A 24,343-nucleotide genomic window follows, 5' to 3' on the forward strand; every position below is an offset into this window, starting at 1 on the left:
CTGAGACAGTAACTACTCATATATTCCATTAGTAAAGAAGCACAAAAAGGTCGCTCATACACAGAGGCAGGAAGTGGACTAACTAATACTGTCTGAAAGCTCTTTTGCTTTACAGCTTTGCATACTGCATTTACATTTTAATGTAAAAAAGGTCCCTTTAGAAAAAGGAACCAACAAATTCACTCAAAGAGCATTTTGTTTCACTTTACATGTGTTTTAATCCTGGCTCTATTCCGCATTAGAAAGAGGAAAAAACCTGATCGATTATGACACAGTCGTCCACAAATCCCCACAGAATGTTTAAAACTTTATTTCTTTGAGTCGATGTCCTCATTTATAATTACTAGACGTAACTGATTTGTGTTGCATCGGTGCACAGCTCAGTTATTTTTCTGACCTTCTGGGACTAAACAACCAGAGGGTTAACTATTTAATTTTCTGTCAATCTCGTGATCTGAGACTGAAAATTATATTTACTTTATTTAGAGTGATATTGAAAATAAAGTTTAAAAAAAAAAAGTTCTGTGGTTAAAAATAAGGACATGCCTGTTGCAGGTAACTTTTTTGGTTGCAAAATAAATTTTTTATACGCCTTGCCATTTCTTTGCATGTTGTAAGATATATGTAAAAAGCCAAGTCAAGCATGTAGAGTCACAGATAACATGAACGTTATGTGACATATACTTACCCGTTCTAAAATGATATGTGACATGGTGGCATTGGCGTCCACTATGATGGTGGCCGTCTTGTCGTCACGGATCTCTTTCAGGAGAGGGGTTGGGTCCTGGCTGTCATCCAACATGCGCACTGACAGGGTTTCCTTGGAGATTAGGAACTGTCTGAGCAGCTGCTCCAAGTTCAACAAGCCTGTTGATGAAACATGCAGAAAACACATGTGAGGATCGCATGTCAGAAGACGACACATTTTAAAACATTCCAAACATTGTTCCATTAGTTCTGTTTTGTTTTGTCTTGTTCTGCGCTACGTTTCAGATTTACTATCTTTTTCATTCGTTCTGCTCCTGCCTGCTCCAACCAAGAAAAGCATTGGCAATGGCAGCTTTTCTTCCAGCTCACTAGTTTAAAGCCAGCCTAAGCACCTTGCTGCTTCACTATCTTCACTGGGGCGAACAGATGTCACAGTGACACGATGGTGGAAACAAAGGGTACATGAAGGCACTCATAAATGTCAATGCACCCTGCACAGTGTCGCGAAGATAACATCTGAGATGTCAAACTGCCCGACACGACAATAATCCCTCATGCAAAACTAAAACACAACTCCAATCAAACTTCCTGAAATGCTGGTACTGTTGTTCGGTCCAGTTATAAGGCATCCTGGAGGTCTGGTGAACCTTCATTCATTGCTTAAACTGACAACCATTGGCAATTGACTGCAACACAGTCAATTGTTGCAGTCTCCTTGTGAAGCCTGTTCTAGATGTGCCAGCTGATTGCAAATTGAATTGGTTCTACTTGTTGATAGGGATGAACATGGCAAAAACTTTATCACAGTCTAATCACAATTTCATGACAAAGAAATAGAGCCCTGAAAGAAAAGCATAAAGTCTTTAAAATAAAATAAAAAATGTTTAACTGATTTCTAGCCCATTTGTGTAATTTTACAACTTTTGTTGAGTATACCTGATATTTAATATTTGAGCCTTCAAGTGTGTTCTATATTAAGACTGTTCTGCCAAAGTTATATTTTTATTCCAAAGGTAAACAACAAATACATTTCTCACATTTGAGATTCAAAAAGGTGTTTTATGATGGCGAAAGACAAAAGAGTTTTAAACAAAATCTAATCTACACATACAGATTTGTTTGAAATACATTTCTCAAAACATATCCCTTTCTTTTTTTTTTTTTTTTACAAAAACACTGAATGAGCACTCTTCTGCATTTGTTTATGTCCAGCACAGACAGAAGCACAACTTTTTCCTGTGTTTTTGGGGAATTTTATAATTCTGCGCATGTCTGTGCTTCTATATTGTGCACATAATGATCAGATTATTTAATTGACTGTTTTGCACAACGTGGAAACCACGGGACCCCACTTATTGACAATGTCAAAAATTGTCTGCTTTGTCAAGTCTGCATCTGCACCAAGTTAAATTCTGGTCATTAAGTTGGTGTGAATCAAAGGCGACATAACACAAGTCTCAAAAAACTGTGGTGGACTCATTACTCGGATGAGGTAAGCGAATGTGTCCCACTTAAAGCCAGTCCCACCAAAACAGTCCTGGCAGTCAGTCTTACACTAGCCGTTCCTGTGATCTTATTAGTTAATTTTGCATAAATGAGAATAAACACATTTTTAAGGTGTGCTATGGGAAAAATACAAACTGAACAAGGCTGTCAGGGCCAGATTTGTGGTTGCACTGCTGGTATTTACCTGACCTTGAAATTTGCTCTTCCCATCTGTTTTGTATTCTGGTGCCAAGCACAGAGGACATGATGCACAGGTGTGATGTGACTCACAAACAGGGGGAACCTTTATGCAAATTAAGCAATGCTAACTAAGTTCAATCATATTCTGATGGAAAATATCTTTCAGCCTCATTGTTGTATATGGGAAGTTAAAAAAAATGTACAACAATAATATTAATATGTTGAAATTACTTACTCTTACTGCAAGTGTACAAACATTGAAATGTCTTCGGCTTTTGTTTCTTTGCAATCCTCAAATGATCCTCGGACAAATTAAAATATTTTATGATAACCTAAGTACATTCAAACTGAGGTTTTAAGTTGTTGTTTTTTTCCATTTATTAAGGGATAAAAGCTATCAAGACCAACCTGATTAAAAAGCAATCATTTCGCTTTTCACAGAATCTTTATAAGAATAGTGACTTCCACACCTACAGAATCAAGAAGTCCTGAAGTCAGGCTAAGAAGGATGAAAGATCACCAAAAGCAACACGTCTTACTCCCCTGTAGAGAAAGTCAACAACAGTTGAGAAACAGCTTTTCACAAATTTTATTATTCTTCAAGATGTTTCCAAGCCCTTCAAAAGGCTTTTAAACTCAAAAAACAAACAAACAAACAAACAAACAAACAAACAAACAAAAAAACCTGGAGTTAAAGCATTTGTTTTTTTGTTTTTTTTACAAAAGGGGAAGCTCCGTAGTAGTGTTTAACCTTTCCTGGTTTGGGAAACTTCCTACTTGGGAACCATCCACCAGTAGGTTCAAGAATATCTAAAGCAGAGCAAACCTAACTTGACGTACTAAAGGAATAAGTCCAAAAGAAAAAAAAAACTAAACAAACCAAAACATTCACAAAGGACCCACCTCACAAAACCCCAGAATTTCAGAAAAAGAGCATCATAGCGAGAAACGTATCGGCAGTGTGATGGTCAAGAGCTTTTATGCTGCCTCAGCATCTTCATGTGTTGGAAAGAGTTTCTTAAATGTGTCAATGGCTGATTTATATATTTATGTATACAGTATTTATCAGCATTTTCATAACAACTAAAGGTGACATAGAATGGTGCTATAAAATGGCACTATGCCCCTGGAAAATACATAAATTCTGCTTCCCACCAGAAAATCTTTAATGGCTGGCTATGATTTTGTGACTTTAACTTGAAGTTCAAAAACCTGAATTAAAATGTGAACCCAAAAAAAGACATGAACGACTGGGATCTCAAATGTTTGACGGCAAGACAAGCTTGTGTATACGACAGAACGATGGATTTGAAAACTGCACGTTGTATTCATCTTAAAATTTGTGATGATGCAAATCATACACTGCTTGACCAAAACATTTTAATAATGATCGCATTTCTAAGCAAGCAGATATTATTTGAAACTACTTAGTCTCTTTAAGCTGACATTTAAATCGGTGTTCATTAAAGCTGAAGTATAAATGTCACTTATAAATTAATTGCTTATATTAAAGGAAGCAAACGTGTTGTCATATTAAACCTGCAGGCTCTGATCTGAAAACTGTCTCTTCACACCCGTCCTCCGTGTTTACCATCATTAAAACATCCAACAATGACAACACCCTGCTTTCAAGAAATGTGTGCTGCGTTTCATGATTAAAAAAGCCATCTGAAGAGCAGTAAAGCACAGCATACGAGACAGCTTCACAAGTCTCACCTTGACAATTTGGCAGATTTCATCACATTCACGCAAAGTTTCCCGATATTGATACAGAAAAGTCGCTGAAAGGACACGACTTTAGAGAAAACTGTTTGCATTACCACAGTTGCCTGCCTCTACACTTTGGCGTCAACAGATATTTATTGTGATTTTTGCCATGGTGACAGCAGAGCAATTTATCCGTCATGGGGAGACCGATTTTGCTGAGGCTATTTCAAGTTATCAAACTCGTTCCTTCATCTTCTCCAATAAATTAACATCAGCTGCTGCGCTTCTCAGCTACCGACATCATATCTAAGAGAGTCTATAATTATGTCCCAGTCTGAATGTCTTATGGCCTGTCTGTGTGGCAGTACATCAGTGTATGTGTGTTTGTTTTTATATAACCTGTATGTGATTACTCCTGAGACATCAGTCCCAGCTGCTGTTGGCTTTCCTGTCTGTGTCTGGAAGCTGTCAATTCAGCTTCCGCTGTTGTATTACACTGAATCACTTTGATGAGCTTGAAATAGCCTCTTTTTACGCCGCCTTCCTGGTCTGCCTCCTGTATCCATTGACTACTGTTTTACAGGCCATCAAATACCATTTCGCATCGAGTTTGTGACATTAGATGGTTTCAGAATGCCAGACAGCTCCGCCTGTAAGGTACACGCACAACAACAGAGACACTGAGAAGAAAGAACATGCAGCGCGCTGGATTCTTGTAAGATGTGTTTCCTGCAAAATAAAACCAATTGTTCATCAAATGAATGAACCTTATGCCTGTAGATAGAGGGAACATTTATGAGAGAGGTCTTTTTGCAGACACATTAAAGAAATAAGAAAAAATAGTGATAACAATAAAAACTGAATTGCATGTGGATTGTTTAAAGATAGCTAATATGTTAACACAGCATTTCAAAGAACGTGTCTTCGTATTCTTCTTGCCTTAGACTATGTTTTTGGGCTGTACTACAGAAGAAATAGTTCTCAACTTCTTTGACAGACTTATAAATGTTAAGAATAAGGTCACAAAACCACTTTTGGAATTTAATTTTTATCTGTGATGAAGTCAAGGTCAGGACTGAAAGGAATTTGAAAGTGGTTTGTACTTTTCTTTACACTACCTGTTTACTGGAGAAATAATGCAGCTGTTTTATCCTCAGATATGAGAGCAATATCTGCTGCTGTCCCTGAACTGCTGCTGTTATTAAAGCTACTATAAATATGAAAAATGGCTTGAGCTGATCTCAGCTGTTGTGTCCAAGCCCCAATCATACACTTTTTGCATAATTGTTGCTAACAGTTGTAATCAAACTCAGCTTACTCAGTTAGCCGCTTGCTATTCTTTCTTTACTGTCTGACCCCAACGTGTTCTTGTGGTTTTCTCAATTCTTCACTTTGTGCTTTTCTATTTTATATGTTTACAGATTATCATAAAGACGCAGCAACAAAATCTAATTGCACATTTTGGAAGTTCCAGTTACTGAACTATTTCAGCTAGAAAATGTTTAGATTTGTTTTTTGCATGATTGATGTGGGTGAGTTACCAAGTTATTTATCCTTTATTGGAGACATCGGCATAAATGGGGACAGTGTCATTAAGGAAAAATGTAATTATGAAAATCAGTAATTTTTTAAAATCTATTTTTAATCTAACTCTACCATTTAGCTTATTTTCCATCTGAACGTGATATATATATATATATATATATATATATATATATATATATATATATATATAATTTTTTTTTTTTTTGTGGGAGCCGAGAGATAAAGCAGAGCAGCAGACAGTAGAAAAAGAAAACACGTCTTTATTTCTTATCTTCAACGTACAGCCCTTAAAAACAAAAAATAAATAAATAAATAAAAATCGGAATATTTTTCTAGAAAAACTCAATCAATCAATGTTTGTGAGGGATTTCAATAAGTGGGGTTACTCATTAAAAAATTATTTTATTTAGAGCCTTAATCCTTCTGTAAAGGTGTTGTAGCAGAGATTAGATCAGTGACACTTAAGAAATCTCCCTGTTTATTGTTCCCCCCGAAAATGAAATGGGATTTCCTCCCTTTGATTGAACCAAGTTGTGCATTGTTACTTTAAATATCTGTGTCGATACCTGGAAATCGTAACACATTTTCCTTAAAGTTAGTACAATATGAGAATCTTATATCAACTCATGCCTATGTGTGACTGTTCAGCTACTGGAATGGAGATACCTTATATCGCTTGAAAATAAAAGAGACGGTATTTTTGCCAGATGAGATGCTGAACTACTACACCAAAATCACATTACATTGCTGCAAAACTGTTGAGTTAGAAAGAATTATGAATTCCATAAATCTGCTCTGAATGGAAGCAGCAGAAAACAGAGCTAAACAATAAGACAGAAGGTTGATCTGCGGCTCACACTAAAAATAGTGTTACCCCATTCATTTGAGTCAGACAACATCGATGCCACAGCTCATTATCAAAAGGTAAAACACAAGGGGGAGGAACGTTTGCACAATGCAGTTATTTCTTTCTCACAAACTACTTTTCCCAATTCCTGTGAAGCCAAATCAACCCCTCGCTGCTATGCATGCCTCACACTTGACTCCAGCAGTTCAGGCATTCGCCGTGTTAATATTGATATGTATGAATAACTAAATCTGAGCTAATCAGATTTTCAAGATGAAGTGCTGGAGAAAACTAGCTTGCTATTTACATAAGACACTGACAAAATGGGTTGGCGTTTAATGGGATGTGATGAATTTTTGTCAGTGGGTTGGGAGATACTTAAAGTGCAACTAAAACCCCCAAATCAACTTTAATGCAATCTGTCTAAATAGGTTCTTAAACATGTCATCTTTAGTTTTGTGTGCAAATTTTGATATTTTCTTGTAAATTAGTTTAATTTGTTTAATTCTGCATTTCGCCTTAAGCCGCCGTGAGAATTATGACGTTCGTAGCTCGTCATTTTTATAAACTGAAACCAAATTGTGTTTGTAAATTACAACAGCAGATGGTGACGTTAATCCACAGCAGCTACGACAAGGAACCTCCATTAAAACCATCAGGGTAGGCATAAAGTTAGTCTTTAAGTCTTCCTACTGTCAGATATGATCAAGAGCTATGGGTGGCTGATTAAAGCGACGCCTTCACCCCCAGAGAATGCATAATATAACAGATGGTTCTGGCGAGAAGAGAAGAGCAAGGCTTTGCGTGTCTTATGTGTGTTAGTGACGCCAAACTTCCTCATTGGCATGGACGGCATTTGGCCTCGACTCTCTCTGAGACACACAGATAAAGGTGAGGCCTGACATTCAACTGAGCCAGCCACTTATTCATCTTTCTCTTGCTGTCACTGCAGGACGCCTGCACACGCAGACCACTCCTCCGCCGCCCCTAAGTAAATACTGCTGCATCACCGAGGCGCGGGAAACGTAAAAGATTTAACATGGGAGTTCTAGGCGGCAGGTGACTGTGATTTCCTTGACAGATGCAGGTGAATAATATATAATAAAGCGCAGTCATGGCAGATGTGTTAACAAAGACCTAAAAGCCCTTTTGACAGCTGTACATTATGTTGAATCATCACGTAGCCTCGGGCTCTAAAGTTTTATGACTCTGGAAAACCGTTAGGGCCATTTCAAAGTACGGCAGACAAGGTGAACAGTCAAAATGTGAAATGTAAGTCAGAGTAAAGTCCTTGCCAAAGTAATCCAAAAATAACCACAAAAATGAAACATTAACATTTACATCAGGTGAGAGCTGAAATGTTTTCATCACTTTATCACACCGGATTCATGTGTGGGATTCTCACACAACCTCTGAATTAATAAGATGTATCGGTTAAAGGAACATGTTACTTCACAAGCTCTCAAACTTTTCAAACTGAGGCCCCCTTATGTCTAAAGAACATACTTAATTGGACTTCTTTGGCTAAAATATTCTCTTTTTGTCATTAGTGAGCTGATATGTTTTTTCATACATCAAACTTGGGGCTGAAAGTAAAGCGTAATATAAATGGCAGTGATGCCATTTATATCAAGTTGGCTTTTAGATTTTTAACAATTAATGTAAAATGATTGACAGGTGCAGGTGAATAATACATAATAAAGCGCAGACATTTCTGACATTGATGTTTTAGCTCAAAAGTTTCCAAACTGTAGATATTACACATTTTTTCATTTGAACAAATGTGCTTATTGTTACTTAAGTTGTTTTCTGTATTGGCTGCCTCCACTGTCCCAACAGGATGTGTTTTTGCACCTTCAGAATATGCTTTTTAATAATTCAAGGAACTGTATTGTTTAGGATTTTCCCTGACATATATTTATTTTACTACCTTAACTCACTACCAAATGGGACAATTCATTTTATGTAATTTACTCAATTAATTGTCAGAATAATCGATAGACTACTCAGTTACTAAAATAATCCTTCACAACAGCCCTAGTTCACACTCTGTTATCTCAACTTCCCACTTATTCATCCATATATGTTTTCAGTCTGTCTTCATTTCAGCTGGTTGCAACCAAAGAAAGGCTCTCTACAAATAAATACCTGAATATTTGAAATTAATTCAAATAATTGACATACTGGCAGGTTGAAATAAGCTGTAATAAATTTTATTATAACTGACATAAATTTGGTTGTAATCTAATTGTAGAATGGCTTTAATGCTCCGCAGCAATATTCCTTTGTGTGACACACAGCAGCCAATAGATGTGACTAGGAATTTAATTGTAAAACACGGAGTTTTATTCTTATTTGATGTGAAATCAATCATATGTAACAGTTTTTATGTTATGGTAGAAAAAAGATTTTTCCATTGACCAAGTATCATCAATATTGTCTTCAGCTGGTTGCAGCCTGAGGAGAGACCCCCATTTTTGAAACAAATATAACATTTTCTTTTAGTTTATTAGCTTTTGTTTGATTACTTACTACCAAAAGCAAATTGGATATAACTTTGTTAAATTAGGTGTATTTTTTAGGCTCTGAGATGTGACTGGACTATTTTCACACCTGCATGGGTAGATAGCGTCAGCAGGTTCCACAAATATGCAATAAGGTAACCTTGCAGAGACCAATAACCCTGCAGAAACCATGTAAATAGTTTAAACTGCTTAAACACATGAAAAGAAAGTGACAGAACAAAGTTTATTTTGTCAAAAAATTTGAAGAAATCTTAAACCTGCACTACAGTCTTTGAGCTTCTACTTGTTCAGCTCAGTGACAGGTGCCGCCATTTATTCATGAATGAAAGAGCAATCCTGTCGCAAACATAGGAAACAACATAATTATCAGTTCTGTGTGCAGAGTTGTGTGCACACCTTGTTGTGTGTGAATAAACCAGCACTTTTCTCAGCGTTTGCTTCAGACTTCACAAAGAGACGAAACAAATAATAAAAAAAAAAGTTAACAGACAAAAGTTTCAGCACATCCGCTGCTGCTAAGCTCGCATACATCAGTAGTAGGAGCGGTTAGATTCATGTCTGCCCTGGTGTGCACCAAGCCGTCGGGCACTCTTCCCTCCTGACCGCTCAGCCATTGCTGGAAAAATATTCATGAATTGGTCACGCTATATTAGACTGTCACTGGCTTGGGTGATTAATGATTTCAGCACATGTGGATGAGCCACTGACCGACAGCAGCCCGCCAACCAACCAACTGACTGCAAGAACTCTGGACAGGAACGCGGCTGCTGGAACAGGAGCCAAACTCAAATAGATGTCAACTTAAACACCCGTAGGCTCTAACCTACATAAACACATGAACACAGACATGCACATCCAAACCCAGCCAGACTGTCATTTTTCTGTTGAATGATCACATGACCAGAGTACAATCAAAGCTGCCCTGTCATTTCCTGGACCGTCTCCGGCTTTCTGCTAATGTATAATTCCAGGATTGTTACCTTCCCCACAGTTCCTGACCCGGGTCTTTTCACCTCCACACACAAATGCCAAAAGGCATCCTCTCTGTTTTCATTTCCGTCTTCCCATGGTTTCTCTTATCTACCTCTAATCTCCCTTCATTTTGCTTCTTTTTATTTCATTTCCTTCCCGGTCCACTTCAAGCCTATTGCCACGAAATCAGAAGCTACTCACAGCACCAAATACCTAACCAATGAAAATGAGAAATATATTGTTAATACAGAGACCTGAAAGTCAGAGGGTGCCTAAAAGGTTCATTTGTTGTCACAGACTTTTCAGCTCTCTGAGGAAATAAATGCCACCGATCTAAGACCTTAATAGATGAAGTGACTGATGGGTTCTGTATGAAAAACAAGTACTGATGTACAGATATAGTGCATGGATGGTTATATGAGCGGGTGGTGTGTCATAATTGTATATTCCATGTAGAGTTGGGCGATGTTGCCAAAAAATATCACAATATATTTTTAAATACCTCAATAACGATATCTCATATGATTTTCCACATTTTCAGCTTTTTCTTTTTTACAGTCACTATATTAAAAATATTCACACTTTTAATGTAGTGTACATACAATACACAACAATATTGTATTATACATACAAATTCACACAATGTCTAAAGCATCAACAAAAACACAAAATAGAAATGTAAATTGATTTGGCTAACAAAAGAAGGAACAGAATGAACAGATGAAACTAGATACGACGTATAAAAACATTTTATTCCAACTGCCAAATGTTATCATATCACAACAAATCTTGCCAGTATAGGTCAACTAGGACTCCCATAATTATTTCTATTTGCTAAATGTCAAAATCTTTATAGGACTTTCTTCAAATTGAGATGCTTGCAAATGCCATTTCCATGCCACAAACCATTCTGGGAAACTAATTCATGACATTTCGGTTAATGCATGTATTTTAAGGCAGTATGTCAAAAAAACATCGATCCTTGTGCGACATCATGGGAAAAAAATAGCTTAGTAATGAGAAAGTGAATTGCGGACAAGTTCACAATTATGACTCTCTTAAGGTAGCCAAATGCCTCGTCATCTAATTAGTGATTTGTCCACAATTCTGGAGACAATTATCAACAATTTAGTTAGACATGAAATGTAACCAAATAGTTGAAAATATTAATTTTCAACAAAAATCTCAATCCCTAACTTCATTTGTGTTTTGTGACAGGATTATATTTTTATACATTTTTTTACAGTACTTGAAAAGAAGAAATGCAAAATCGGAAAATACCCAAGCAATGTTCTATTGTACAAAAACCTCTTGGTTTTGTATGCAAATGTTCAGGCTTTTTTTTTTTTTTTTTTTTTACAGCTTGGTGACAAATGGCCTCACAAAAGGTAGTCAGATGGTTGCAACCCACAACTTAGCTCCAAGCTAGTGCTAAATCCTACACACTGTTCTATCGAGCGACCAAACAGCTTTTTTTAATGAAGTAAAGACCAGAAGACATTAAAGGAGGGAGTTAAAAGGCAGAAGAACTGAGTGTGGAGATAGACAGGGTGGGTGTCTCAGAGTAGCTTATTGCCACCTCTGGGCTGTCTGACACATGGCTGATATCTCAAACCTATTTCTTTTCTTCAAAGCCTTCTACTGATTAAAAAAAAAGGGGCTAGCTGGTGCCACAGGGTCACAGTGTCTTTGTCAAGGGAGCTGTAATTACTGAGCGCTGGACCTCAAGAGGGTGGGAACAAACCCAAATTTAATCTTCCTCTCTGTTTACAAAAATAACTTTCATTGGGGAGTTTCACAAGCTTTAAGGTCATTTAGTTAAATATCTTTTAGAATCTAATAAGGGCCTCTGACAAGAAGGCGGTCAGATCACTGCTGGCTACAGCTGCACCCTCCTTTGTCTTAAAGGTTGGTTTTCTGTCGCAGAATGTGAGAGCGTGCGCACACACATTAAACGATACATCAACCTGACACAGCTAAATGTGTTGTCCTAATTTTAAGAATGACAATGCAGCTGGAGCGGGGAAGTGATTCTGCAGTAAATGTAATTTGTTTTTAAGTGGGCGGACTGCTGTGAGGAAGTTGTGCGGTGTGGCTGTGTGGAGTGCAGCAGCTGCTTCAGAAGAAAGCGAGCCACAGCACCGCGTTTGTTGTCAGATTACAGACGGCGAGCATGCGAGAAGCCCGTGTGTGTTAACATGCGTTAAGGGATAGCAGACATTAGACAAAGAAAGTGTTTGTACTTTGTTGGCAGCTGCAGGGGAGGCAGCTTTGTGAGCTTTCTCTGCAGGTGTGTATGTTTATGTATTTTGTCAGGAAGGTGTGAACGTTGCACTCACAGTCAGCCTGGGCACAGATGAGGCAGGAGGCGGTACTGTTAAAGAATGTAAGAAGGCCGGCCACGGCCAAGCTGATGTCGGTATTCGTTGGTCTCAAGTCCAGAGTTGTGAAGCGGGGGAACTGGACCTTCAGGATGTCCTCTGGAGCCACTTTGACATACGGTACCTGCACGGAGAAGTTGTTGTTAGTTTGCTGTAATTTAGCTATCTGCTGTTGAGAGGCTGTATTTTTCACCTCTAGCACACATGTTGATAAAAAGGAGAAGAAGAAAAAAAATCTAAAGTATCATCACAAACAAAATGCAGGGTAAAAATAGTCAGCAAGATGCCGGGTGATGATCAAAAGAATGAATAGCTCAGAAGAAAGATGTTACAGCAAATAGGATAAACTGCAAGCAACAATAACCCCAGGGGTCTGTGGTGGTGTGCAAATTCACAATACAGACATTTTTTAAGTTACCAAAGCAGAACTTCAAAACAAGACTGAATGAGGAAACTTATTTTTATTCTCGAGTGCAGACAGGATCTGTGACAACAAATCTTTAGTAAAAAAAAAGAAAAGAAAAATCTCCTTCATAAACGTAAAAGTAAAACTTTCTGATCTGCTTTTATGAACAATTTAGTAAGACACGCATGCAATTTAGCCAAATATGGTGTAATAACAATAGTTTGATTAGTGGTCCTAGAGGAGGGGATAGTCAAAATGCAGACACAACAATGATTAGCCGTTTTTTTTATTTTATTTCCAAAAGGACTAATTTTAAGGAGCTAATTTTGTGAAACTAGTACAGCCCTGTCACACTCTGTTGTGTCAGCCTTTTGTCTTAATTGTGTTGGAAGACATGGCGCTAAAAATAAACACCTAGATGAACTGTCATACAACTGTGCATCTGTTTGCAGACATTTTTTCAGGTACAGATTGGTGGGTGTGGCCATCAGTAGCTTACTTCCAAAATAGTGACGTAGCCATAAAATGGCTCATTCTGGAAGGAGCTCCAGACAGGCCGAATTGACCAGGTGAAATGTTTTGTCATTACAACATTTATTGTTTTTCTTATTTCACTAACTTGTAAACAATTAAGTGTAAACAAGTGAAATATGTTGTTTCCATCCCAGAACCTAATTATTTTTCAGAAGAAAAAGATGGAATAGATCTAACATTTTTACGATTGAAAAAAAAAAAAAACAATTTTGTGGATGTATATAAGGCTTTTAAAGAAAGAATCAGCAGGTCTGAGCTGTACAAAATCTGTGATATGAAATTGTCCAAATCTTTGATTGGTGCATGCATTGGTGTAATTTACTAAACTGTAACAATGCAAATAGAAACAAATTATATACATATAAAATGTCAACTAAGACAAAAAATGTATTTCTCTTTTAATACTATCTATACAAATGGAACATTGCTGAAACAGAGTACATAACGTGTAGTGGATTGCAAGCGTTTCCCCAGACATCAGGAAAAAGATGAGACACAGTGAGAACAAATATAGGCCAAGGAAGCTTTGATTAATAATCAATAAATACATAATTATTCTACCTAAAACCCACTGGGAGGTAAACAATCTTCAGTGCGACAGTCTGAAGCCTTTTCAATTAGGTTATTTAAGAAAGCTGTGTTCCTCGGCTGCCTTTAATAAATTTATCATACAACTCCCACAGCACAAACAGGCATGTTTAATGCTATTCATCTCCCCTGTGAAAACAGAGGTTAAGCACACAACAGTTAACCTTGCAGCCTTACGCATTCCCTGAGCACAGAAACAAAGCCCCAGTAGCGCTACCTACAAATCCTGCTGAAATGCAAACACTTTTTCAATTTATTTCCCTTAGATAACATCCGTCTCTGCATGTCGGAGATCAATATGTTTTGTAGGCACAACTCTTAATTCTGGCAACCAAAGAATTTGAAATTAAGGAGTAATCTATACAGCTATAGCTATTATGTGACAAGAATATTCTTTCTTTGTTGGATTCTGTATTCTCCATATTTCTCTTAAGTTTAGTTCAGACATAAAATGCTGTATAACCCGTCTACTTCTAGGGTGGGACAAATCTAGGCTCAGGAAACTTCAACTTTTTCTTCTAATCTGCTGGTCAGGAAGAAGATTTCTTTCAAAGCCTTCAAAGTGTTCACTAGAGAACTTCTACAAAACGATCTGCAAACCCCGCGTTTGTGCGTTCCCATGGAGACGTGAAAGTCTCTTGATGAGTCCGCCTGCAGAGGCCTGCTGTAGCAGCCTCTCCATTCCTTGACATGATGGTACTTTCCTCAGTTTGGGCGCTGCTTTGACCAACCTGACGATCCACTCAGAGTGAGACTGTTCCATCATCTGGACTGAGTTAGGTGTTTTAAGGTTATTATATTTCTGTTGCATTCTTGCTTAATGTTTGTGTAACAGCTGCTACCACAAGGTGTCGCACCTTCCTTACGGCCTGAACGTCCATAAACGAGAAGCTGGCAGGGTTGTGGCCAAGTTTCAATTTCCTGTGTGTCTGACCAGGTTTGTGTTGTTCCCATGTATTCCGTTGTTTGGCGACTGTGGTAGGTTTGGAGAAATACTGTTTCAAATCAATTGTTTTAATAATGAAACAAGCTGATGTGGAATATTTTTAAGTTGAAGTTTAAGGTAGTGACTTAGGGGATATATAATGTTCCTTATTTACTTGTTGAATCTCAAGTGTGTTGCAAAGACAAGTTTCCTTCAGAGTTCACAAAGCTTCTCCTTCTCTCTTCAGAGCCTCCACTTGGTTTTCAGCGTTGGCTTTAACAGCAGCCAGGAACCAGGAGCTTTTTCTGAGAACATGTGATTTGATGATACGACAGCGGAGAATAAAACGTACACTCTCCTGTAAGTCCTGGAGTAAGCTACTTTTATTGGGGCATGTGAGGAAACACAGGATGAGGAAGAGTGGACCGTGGGGCGGCAGGTGTCATGTCAGTCAGCTGGTGAGGTGTTTCAGCGGTGCACAGTGGGCCTTGAAGGGGATGTAGGAAGACATGCTGAGTCCAAGAGAAGATACAGAAGAGACAACCTCTTCATCATGGCAGATTGCCTGTCTATGTGTTTCTCAGCATCCATATGTTGCTTTCCCCTTCGCACCTATATGCCCAAGATGGGTTTTAAATTCCTGCCCATCAGGACGTAATGGAGTCTCTGGGTGTGTGGATGGATGGAGGAGCAGCCAGCTCTGACAGCCATTCGTTCTTCCAAAGGAGTCTTAAAATCGTGGTAATAACTACTCACCACACAGGGGAAATGAGACCCTTTTCAGTCGTGTCCTTATATTCCCTGTCGCATTTCTACAATTTCTCACCATCTCTTGTTCATTTCTTTTCGTTAATACCCCACACTGTTTACTCTTCTTGTCTCCTTTCCAATGCACTCTCCTCCTTTTCAGCACCGCAGGCTGTGGTGCAACACACCTCCTTCCCACTCACAAACCAGACACACTTTGGTGGGCTTTTATCGGTGGGGGTTTAGAAGGTTGTCAACGCAAACTCCGAGATTCACTTATAAACACAGACAGACACATATAGTCTGTCCTCTTCCATCAGCGCGGCCCTCTGGACCCTTTCTGCAAAATACAGCAATATCTCAGGGGAGCTACTCGGCTCCAAGTCAAAATTCCTCATCAAACTCCACAGCATGCAGCCGTGACTCATGGAGGAAAATACCCGATATAACATCCTAATCCTTTCCCCCTGTTATAATTTCTGTAAATGTTTTAATGATGCTTCTTTGTTTTTATGAAAAATCACCAAGTTATCAGAAAATGGAAAAAAATATATATGTATAAACAAACTGCAACCAACTATTTAGAAGGGTCTCAATCACCAATCCTTGGCAAGTTTCTAATGTGAACGTGCTCCAATGTAGCTCATTTAAAATAGCAAACATGTGTCATTTAAAGTTCCACATTAACCCAAAATGTGCATTAGCCAACCTCACAGCAGCAACCCTGTGCATGCCTTCTCGATATGGTGAAAACCCCTTGTTCAAACTGAGTGTCAGAAGGGCACAGACGGGCTTTAAATGACTTTGTAAGCGACATGGTTGATGAGAGTCGTACCAACTGGCTTGTGTATCTATGTCAGGGACAGCTGATCTACCAGGATCATCTTGTACAACCGTCTCTGTAGCAGACAGAAAACAGTTAAAAAAAAAAAAGACAGCCGATGCGGAGTGTGTAGATGAAAATGTTTATGATGAAGGAGAATTGGAAGACTAGTTGGAGATTAGGAAAGGGCAGTAGCTTAAACAACTACTCTTATAACAAATGTAGACAATCTCTGAATATATAACACCACCTTGAAGCAGACAGAAGCAGCTAAGAACACGAGACAGAAAACAGATGGTGCTCACTAAAATTTTAATAGCTTGGGGAAAAAAAAATGTTGACAGGTCCACTAAGTCCTGATCTGATGGTCGGGTCAGAAACTGGCATAAACGGTGTCAAACCATGGACCTGTCCTGCTTTGCAGCTTCTTCTGGTGGTGAAATGTTGCAGGTTCTGTTTTCGTTCCTTCATCCCATTGATATCAAATGAAAGTTGTTTAAACCACAGCCTGCCTTTGTAGGACATTGTCACAACCTGCTGCTGATGACCATATCTCCATCAATAAATTAAGAGCTCAAATTAACACTGGCTTCCAGCTGTGTAATGAAACATGTCATAAAGTTAAACCGATTTGAGCTGAGATGCAAATGAGTTTACTGTAGATGTGTTGCTGGCATCAAAATCTAAACGTGAATAATTGCACACAAAAAAACCTATAAAATGCATCCGTTTGAAGATAATATATGTCTTCTTTGTAGTGAAATACAGGTCGAAAAATCATTGTATTCTCTTTTCATTTATGTTTTACACAAGATCCCATTTTCACTGGAAATGGGGTTGTCTAATTCATTGGCTTAACATGATGTTTTTTTATGTTCTTGTCAAGGTTGTTCTTTAAAAAAACAACAACAACAACATAAAAAATAGAATAAAGAGTCGAAAATCTGAAAGTGTGTTTTAAATGACCTCTGTTCAGTTCACAGTAACTCAGTTCAAGTTTAGTCTGTCAGAGTATTTGAGTTTGAAGAAGGTCATTGACTCCAGATTCTTTGAAAAATAGTAAAATATCTCTTTAGTACAATTTCCCTCTGGCACACCAACAGCCCAAGGTGCACAGTCAGATGCTCCTACAAATACTTATACTGTGAATAGGACAGGTGTCCCAGATACCCAATACCGAATGAGAGGACATGGGATTAAGTAAAGAGATGATTAAACCTTCAGGTTTTTTTGTTTGTTTGGTCCTGTAGCATTTTGTGTCACCCGTTAACTCGCACTAAACTCCACTGAAACCCACATCTACTGCAGGACTTGACGACATGCTGGGAGCGTAAATCGCCCATTTTAACCAGTGATGAGCTGGAGACGCTTCTAAACGCAGCTGGAGTTAAGAACCGAATATTTGACACTACTGAAGTTCATCTATATTTAGCAAGAGGGCTGTGTAGACTGGAAGTAGTTTAAAACAGGCAAGACAGGACTTTATCTATATATCACCGTCAAACACAATTCCCTTGTCTGCAACACACATGATTAATTGGTTCTTGTACAGCGGCAGTCACTATCTTCTTAATGCAACAATGTTCAGCATGAACACTATAAAAAATCTACTCCGAGCAAAAACATCAATCTCCAAAGCAATAACAGCAAGTCAGCATCGACTTCAGAGTCATTTTGCTCGACTTCTTATCAGAAACCAGCAGCTAGAATCAATCTCTCCGATGACAGATTAAACAAGAAAATAAGACGACGGTAAAATCTCATTCTACATGTGTCTTTGCAGCTTCATGGCTTTCAGTTTAGCTATCCCACTCAACAACATCCTCAAGTAACACTGTATCACTAAAACAGTTTTCTGTTTTGCTGGTAAAAATCTTTTGACTTTACCTCATTTGAGAATAAGGTGTAGGTTTCCAGATATATCATAGCTTGTATTTCCTTCATTCCAAAAATTATCCTGAGATCCTCAATCTTTTTCTGTCTGTTCTCTGGCCTATTCCAAAATTCCCCCACATCTCTTTTGGCATAATTTATTTCGCTTAAATTATTGCACAAGCAGTTAAACATTTACTAAAGTTGCTTAAACACATTTAGACAGAATAAGAAATTATTCAAATTCGTGTAAGCAAGCCAATGAAACAAGTGTAGTAAACAGTCTAGGCATTGAAAGTAGACAGACTGCTCTTTTAAAGCCTCTGCTTAGGGCTTTGACTCTAATGGTGTGAAACTAATTATATTGGAAAATTATGAGCAGGGGAAAAAAAAAAAAATCTCTTGCAACAATACAGCCCAAGGTAAACGCTGCACTTTTTAATAATTTGGTAGCTTCACTGTAAACAGAATTTAATACTGCAGTGAGTGCTGTGAAGGACAGCTGAGTGTCAGGTGGGTCAGACGGAAAGAAAAATGGAGAAGACAGTAAAGGAGGAACTGACGGTCTGAGAGGAGATGAGGGCGGTGGAGTGAGTGACAGAAGAGAGGCTTCGGCGGGGGAAGTGTCAACAGAAAAACAAAAACACAACCAGGTATATTAGGTACGAACTGGGAGTGATGAACAGCAGCGCAGTCACAATTAGCACTTATTAAGTGTCAGTGAGTTTCACAGGGCCAAATTTATTCCTGTTGTCAGGGGCACTCTCTTTGTAACAAGTATAATGGCTGTCAGTTTTTGTGCAATGGATCATTTGCCTCAAACAAAACAATACAGGACTGTGCAAAAGTTTTAATTCCCCTTGAAGCTTTTCCCATTTTACCACACTGCGATCCCAAACCCCTATTTATGTTACGGTCATAGACCGTCACAAAGAAATTACAAATGCTCATTGTACAGACTTTTATTTTCTAATCACACTCTTTAGTCTGCTACCCCTAAATATTCTCCTGTGCAGCCATTTGACTTCAATACACAGTCAAATTTGTAACTTAATATGCAAATACACATATTGTATGAATAATTCTGTACTTTGAAAACGTACAAAGACATGGCTCATGGTATTTCTGGAGACTTAATCATATTCCTCCACAGCTTTAGTAGCAGACAACTATTGGTATAACATGTGGCAGTTTTGGAAAATGGCCAAAATGAATCAATTGATTCATTGATTCATTGATTGATTGAATTCATTGATTGATCAATTGGAAATCAACAAGAATTGTATTTTTCCGCAAGCAATGTAGTGTCATTCTTATAATTTGGAGAACCCAAATGTAGGCAAGCGCAGTAGTTTCAAAAAGGTATATTTAATAAATATTTAAAAAATCTAAACTACGAGAAACAGGAACACACAGGTGGTTTTGATTCTCAGGGGGAACAAAACCACAAGTGTGTAGTAGAAGAATCCAATGATGAAAGAATAAGAAAGGAACAATTAGGTGAAGTGGTTACACAAAGCATTGGCAAGCAAGTTAATTAGTAGAATGAATGTCAGCTGTGAGGGGACTGAGTACTGAGAGTCAGAGGGAAATAGCCAAATGAAACAGAGTTAGCAATGCAAGAGGACCAAGGGGAATAACTGAACAACAGGGAATAATCAGAACTAGAACAAAGCACAACAAAAAAAAACAAAAAAAAAAAACAGAGTTAAATATAATTCAGTACACCAGAATTGCAACTCAAAAGCCAAATAAAACGCGCTGGCATGCATAGAATGATGGCATGCTAAGGAGCACAAACATGTGGGATACGGTCTCATGGGCAGATAATAAAGGAAATGAGCTCTTTGACCTACAAACAAAACACAATATGAGGCAGAAAACAAACACGCATTTCTCCCCAAAACACCATTAATTCCCAGAAGGTGAACCTTTATGCTGTGAAGGCAGCATGAAGGTCACAGGTCAAATAATCAAAAGTCTAGATATTGTTGGAAAAGAAACAACAACAAAGTTTTTCTGGACAGCAAAAACACAAGCATTCATGGTTTGAGAGCCAAAATGTTCAATGCACATTCATGACATTAAGTATGTATCAGATTTCCAACTATTCCACAGCTGTAGTGAGGCTGAGTGATGTCCTTTTGAAACCAAGTTGGAGCAACCCTACTGCTAATTCTCTACAACTCTGCCCTCGGTTTTCTCTTTCAGGTCTGTGTTTGAAACTGAAGCTGCTCGGAAAGACTGCTTGGATGTGTGCCACTGTCCATTTATATTTGTTATATATAAAGATGTGTGTGCGTGTGTGTGTTTCTTGCAGTGTGACAGAAAGGTTGGCAGGTCTGCAGACCAAGGTTTGACAGGCGTTTAATGAGGAAGCTCCCACAGGACACGGGTTTTTGCACACACCTCCACAAAAGCACCACATGCACACATGAGTGGCAGAGGAAGAACATTTTTTTCAGCTTCAAAAATACCCCAACCCAATTAGAATGGACTTACGATATGTTTGCCATTACAACATGCTGTCTGAACACTTAAAACGAGGATTCAGGCGAATCACTGCTTTTTCAAACTGACATGTGAACATCAGCTGTTTGCTTTGCCTAAGCTTAGCTCTACCACCATTGGAATTTAAAAAGTCACCAAAGTTAGTCAAAAATCTATCAAGGTATTAATGGTGTGTGAGTAAATGTGATTTTTTTCCTCTCTTCTGCTTACTTCAATAAGCTCTAGCTTGCCACTGACAAGTTTCCAATTCGTGCAGCAACCTGGAGACTGAGAAGGTAACAGGAGGCTGATGGGAGGGCGGGATTTGAGAAAAAAAAAAAAAGGGGGGCTGGATGTGCAGTGGTGCCATATGGAGAGCTGGGATAATCAGCATCTGCATCTGCTGGCTTGGACTCAGAGGAGCTGCAGAACAAAACAGTTTATTAAAGTATCCCTGGACTTTTATGGGCCTTGGAAAGCTTGAGGTGCAGCTGTAGGAAGGTTAGCTTCAGTGTTGCTGTGTTGTGAAGTGACTCATTTACAGCATTACCTGTTGACCTGGCCATCAATTAGTGTACAAAACATGCCTGGCAGAAAAAAACAAAAAAAAAACAAAAAAACACGCACACACACAATTGTCCTTGAAATCTCTCAGCACTTATGCCAAGTGGAAAGCAGCCACTCAGTCTGAGTGTACTAAATACAGGGTTTCTGAAGCCCAGTCCCTTTAGGGTCAAAAAGTGGATATAGTTAATCAATTTAGAGATCATCAGTGAAACAAATCCAGCTGTCAGCAAAGAACAATGTCTGAAAACTGAAAGCCAGAGTTGTGTTGGCGACCGAGCGTCACAGAGCAGATGTTGCTAGAGACACTGTCCATAAGTCAGCAAGTGGGATGCCAAGGCTGAAATGCTGGAGTGGAGCTGGCAGGGATGGTGTTGTGAGGTTGACAGGGGTAGCAGCACAGGTGGTAGTCTATTACTGCAACCTGATTTGCTTTTGAACCAGGGAGGTTTATGGGGAATTTAGAAGAACCAGCTGTTGGTATTTAGAATTAAAAAACAAAACAAAACAAATGAAGCTAGATGGGAAAGAGAGAACCAAAATAAGATGCAAGGATAAGTGAGGCAAAGTGTCAGCACCCTGTCATCAATTCCCATCTATTCTGTCTCAGAGCCTCCACCCCGATCTCTACTTGAACTAGCACTGAGCCTGAATCAGCTTCCAGGGGTCAGCACAAAGACCGAGCAGTGATAAAGATAAAGTAGCCTGTGGATCCCCTAGTGCTTTTTAAGAAAGTGGAGCATTGACCACTAGATCTCTATCTCATTGATCAGGTAGTTTAGAGCAGGAGAAAAAAAAACAACAACTTTTTCTCCGGAAGAGCTTGTTCTGTACTCAGCTGGTTTATTCCGATTTTTCTTTGCTTGTGCCATCCAATCTGTGATTTACATTAAAAAGAAGGAACTGATTGTATTTGAGGAGTTTAAAATTTTTAACATTATCTTAATAAATCAGATATTTTATCAGTGAATATTTCCTCACAGTAGGTCTATCTCCATTGACAAAGCATAATAAATAACTTTTCTCAAAAACTCAGATTAGAAGTGTTGTCTCTAATCTCAACAGTGAGATTAATCCTTTTCTGGGAATCCAGCCAAATGCTTGACTTACACCTCCACAACAAAAGCGCAGCTCAGTCTCAACAACTTATAAACACTAAGCCAGCAAATGTTTGAGAACAAAAAAATGCTGATAGAGCAACGAGAATCTGAATGTTGCAGTGGACTTTCAGATCACAGAGCAACCAATGCGATACGAAGAAGAGGATTATGTGTTTTAATGAAAACAATCCCAGAAAGCAACTTTAAACGTTTGGCACTCTTTAAATGCTTGTGAGAATTAATATTTTTCCATTCAATGTGAAGAAAAGCCAGTTTACTTTACACCAAACTGGTCAGTAAAAACTACAGCTGTACTCTACCTTAAAAAAAAAAAATAATAAAATAAAACATGTTTCACAGAACATTCCAAATACAGGAATTTATGAGATAAAAACATCACAATAGAAATTAGTTACCGGATACACTGCAGCTACACACAAAGATCCTGTGAGGAATGCAGCGATCAGGAAGGAAAGGAAAATCTCTCCACAGGATCAAATTCAGATGACCTGTGAACTGAGCACGCCTCTGAAGGAAGCCGCCTGGATTTCAATAAATGTTTTCTTTCTGGCTGAGCTGACGTCTGAAATCAAACTGTGTTTTTTTTTATTATCTGCGGTATTTTCACTCTGCACGCTGTTAGAAGAGCATCACAGTCAAGTCAAGGTAAGAAATGAATTTGGTCTGCTGGTATCCACACCAAGAGTCTGCTGGCAAACCAGGTCAGATGGGGCTGGTTATTTACTCTGATATAAAATGTGAAGTAAAACGGCAAAGTCAGCTGCAGTTTGGTGAAGGATGGGCAGATAGTTATTTCTATGGCGTCCAGCTCGAGACATGACAAGTGACAGAAAACACATAACAAAAACCATCCTTAAGAAAAACAGACAACCTAACATCCATTTGATTGTGAGAAGGATACCTTCCACTTCCTTTGAATTCAGGGTCAATATTGATTTGGAAATTTGATTAGTTGACGTCTATGCAGAAGATAATACTGATCCTAAACTTTCTTATTATTAAACACATCTTCACTGTAAAAGTTGATATCATGAATCATTGAAGAATGGTTTGTTTCCTTTTGTAGGCTGGCAAGTATCAACCCTTCCTATCCTATCAATGCATTAACCTGACTATAGTCAGAATTTCATAGACAAATACATGGAAAAGGGAATGGAAAGGTTTGGTTTAGGGCATAATTAACACAATAAATTCTAAGCTTTTGTGCTAATTTTAGGGAAAATGAAAAGTTCTTAATGCGGAAATTTGTGTGGCTTGACACAATCAATTTGGATCTCTATAAAATATTTTCCTCTCAGAGCTGAATTTCTAAAAAATGTCCAGCATAAAGAGTGATACACCTAAAAATACCCAATCAAAAAATAACCAATATTTTTATAGATGTCAAGTATAGTTAGTTATTTTTCTCAAACTAAAAATGATTTCTTTTTGTTTGTTTTCTGCCAGAAATACTTAGCACATGTGAACAAGAGAATGTGTTGATCTTTGTTACTGACAAAGATCTGTTATATTATCTGACGACAACATACAGGTGCTGGTCATAAAATTAGAATATTGTGATAAAGTTCATTATTTTCCATAATGGCATGATAAAAATTAAATTGTCATATATTTTAGATTCATTGCACACCAACTGAAATATTTCAGGTCTTTTATTGTTTTAATTTTGATGATTTTGGCAAACAGCTCTTGAAAACCCAAAATCCCTGTCTCAAAAAATTAGAATATTATGAAAAGGTTCTCTGAACGAGCAATAAAAATAATCATCTGAATCAACAAAGTAACTCTAAACACCTGAAAAAGATTCCTGAGGCCTTTAAAAACTCCCAGCCTGGTTCATTACTCAAAACCGCAATCATGAGTCAGACTGCTGACCTGACTGCTGTCCAGAAGGCCATCACT

At 38.2% G+C, this 24,343-nt stretch overlaps 1 protein-coding gene across 1 annotated transcript in view; it reads right to left on the minus strand.

Moving 5' to 3' along the window:
- The window catches only part of grik4 (glutamate receptor, ionotropic, kainate 4), a 198,448-nt gene that overhangs the window by 110,970 nt on the left and 63,135 nt on the right, over positions 1 to 24,343 (minus strand). Inside the window, exons 4-5 of the mRNA XM_088011928.1 lie at positions 12,330 to 12,495; positions 689 to 867 (exon numbers count right to left, since the gene is read on the minus strand). Of these exons, the coding sequence (XP_087868054.1) occupies positions 689 to 867; positions 12,330 to 12,495 (345 nt within the window). The remainder of the gene's footprint in view (positions 1 to 688; positions 868 to 12,329; positions 12,496 to 24,343) is intronic.

Source organism: Poecilia mexicana, unplaced genomic scaffold, assembly GCF_051168715.1.
Source record: "Poecilia mexicana isolate PSO_F unplaced genomic scaffold, ASM5116871v1 scaffold_13, whole genome shotgun sequence".
Taxonomy (NCBI): Eukaryota; Metazoa; Chordata; class Actinopteri; order Cyprinodontiformes; family Poeciliidae; genus Poecilia; species Poecilia mexicana.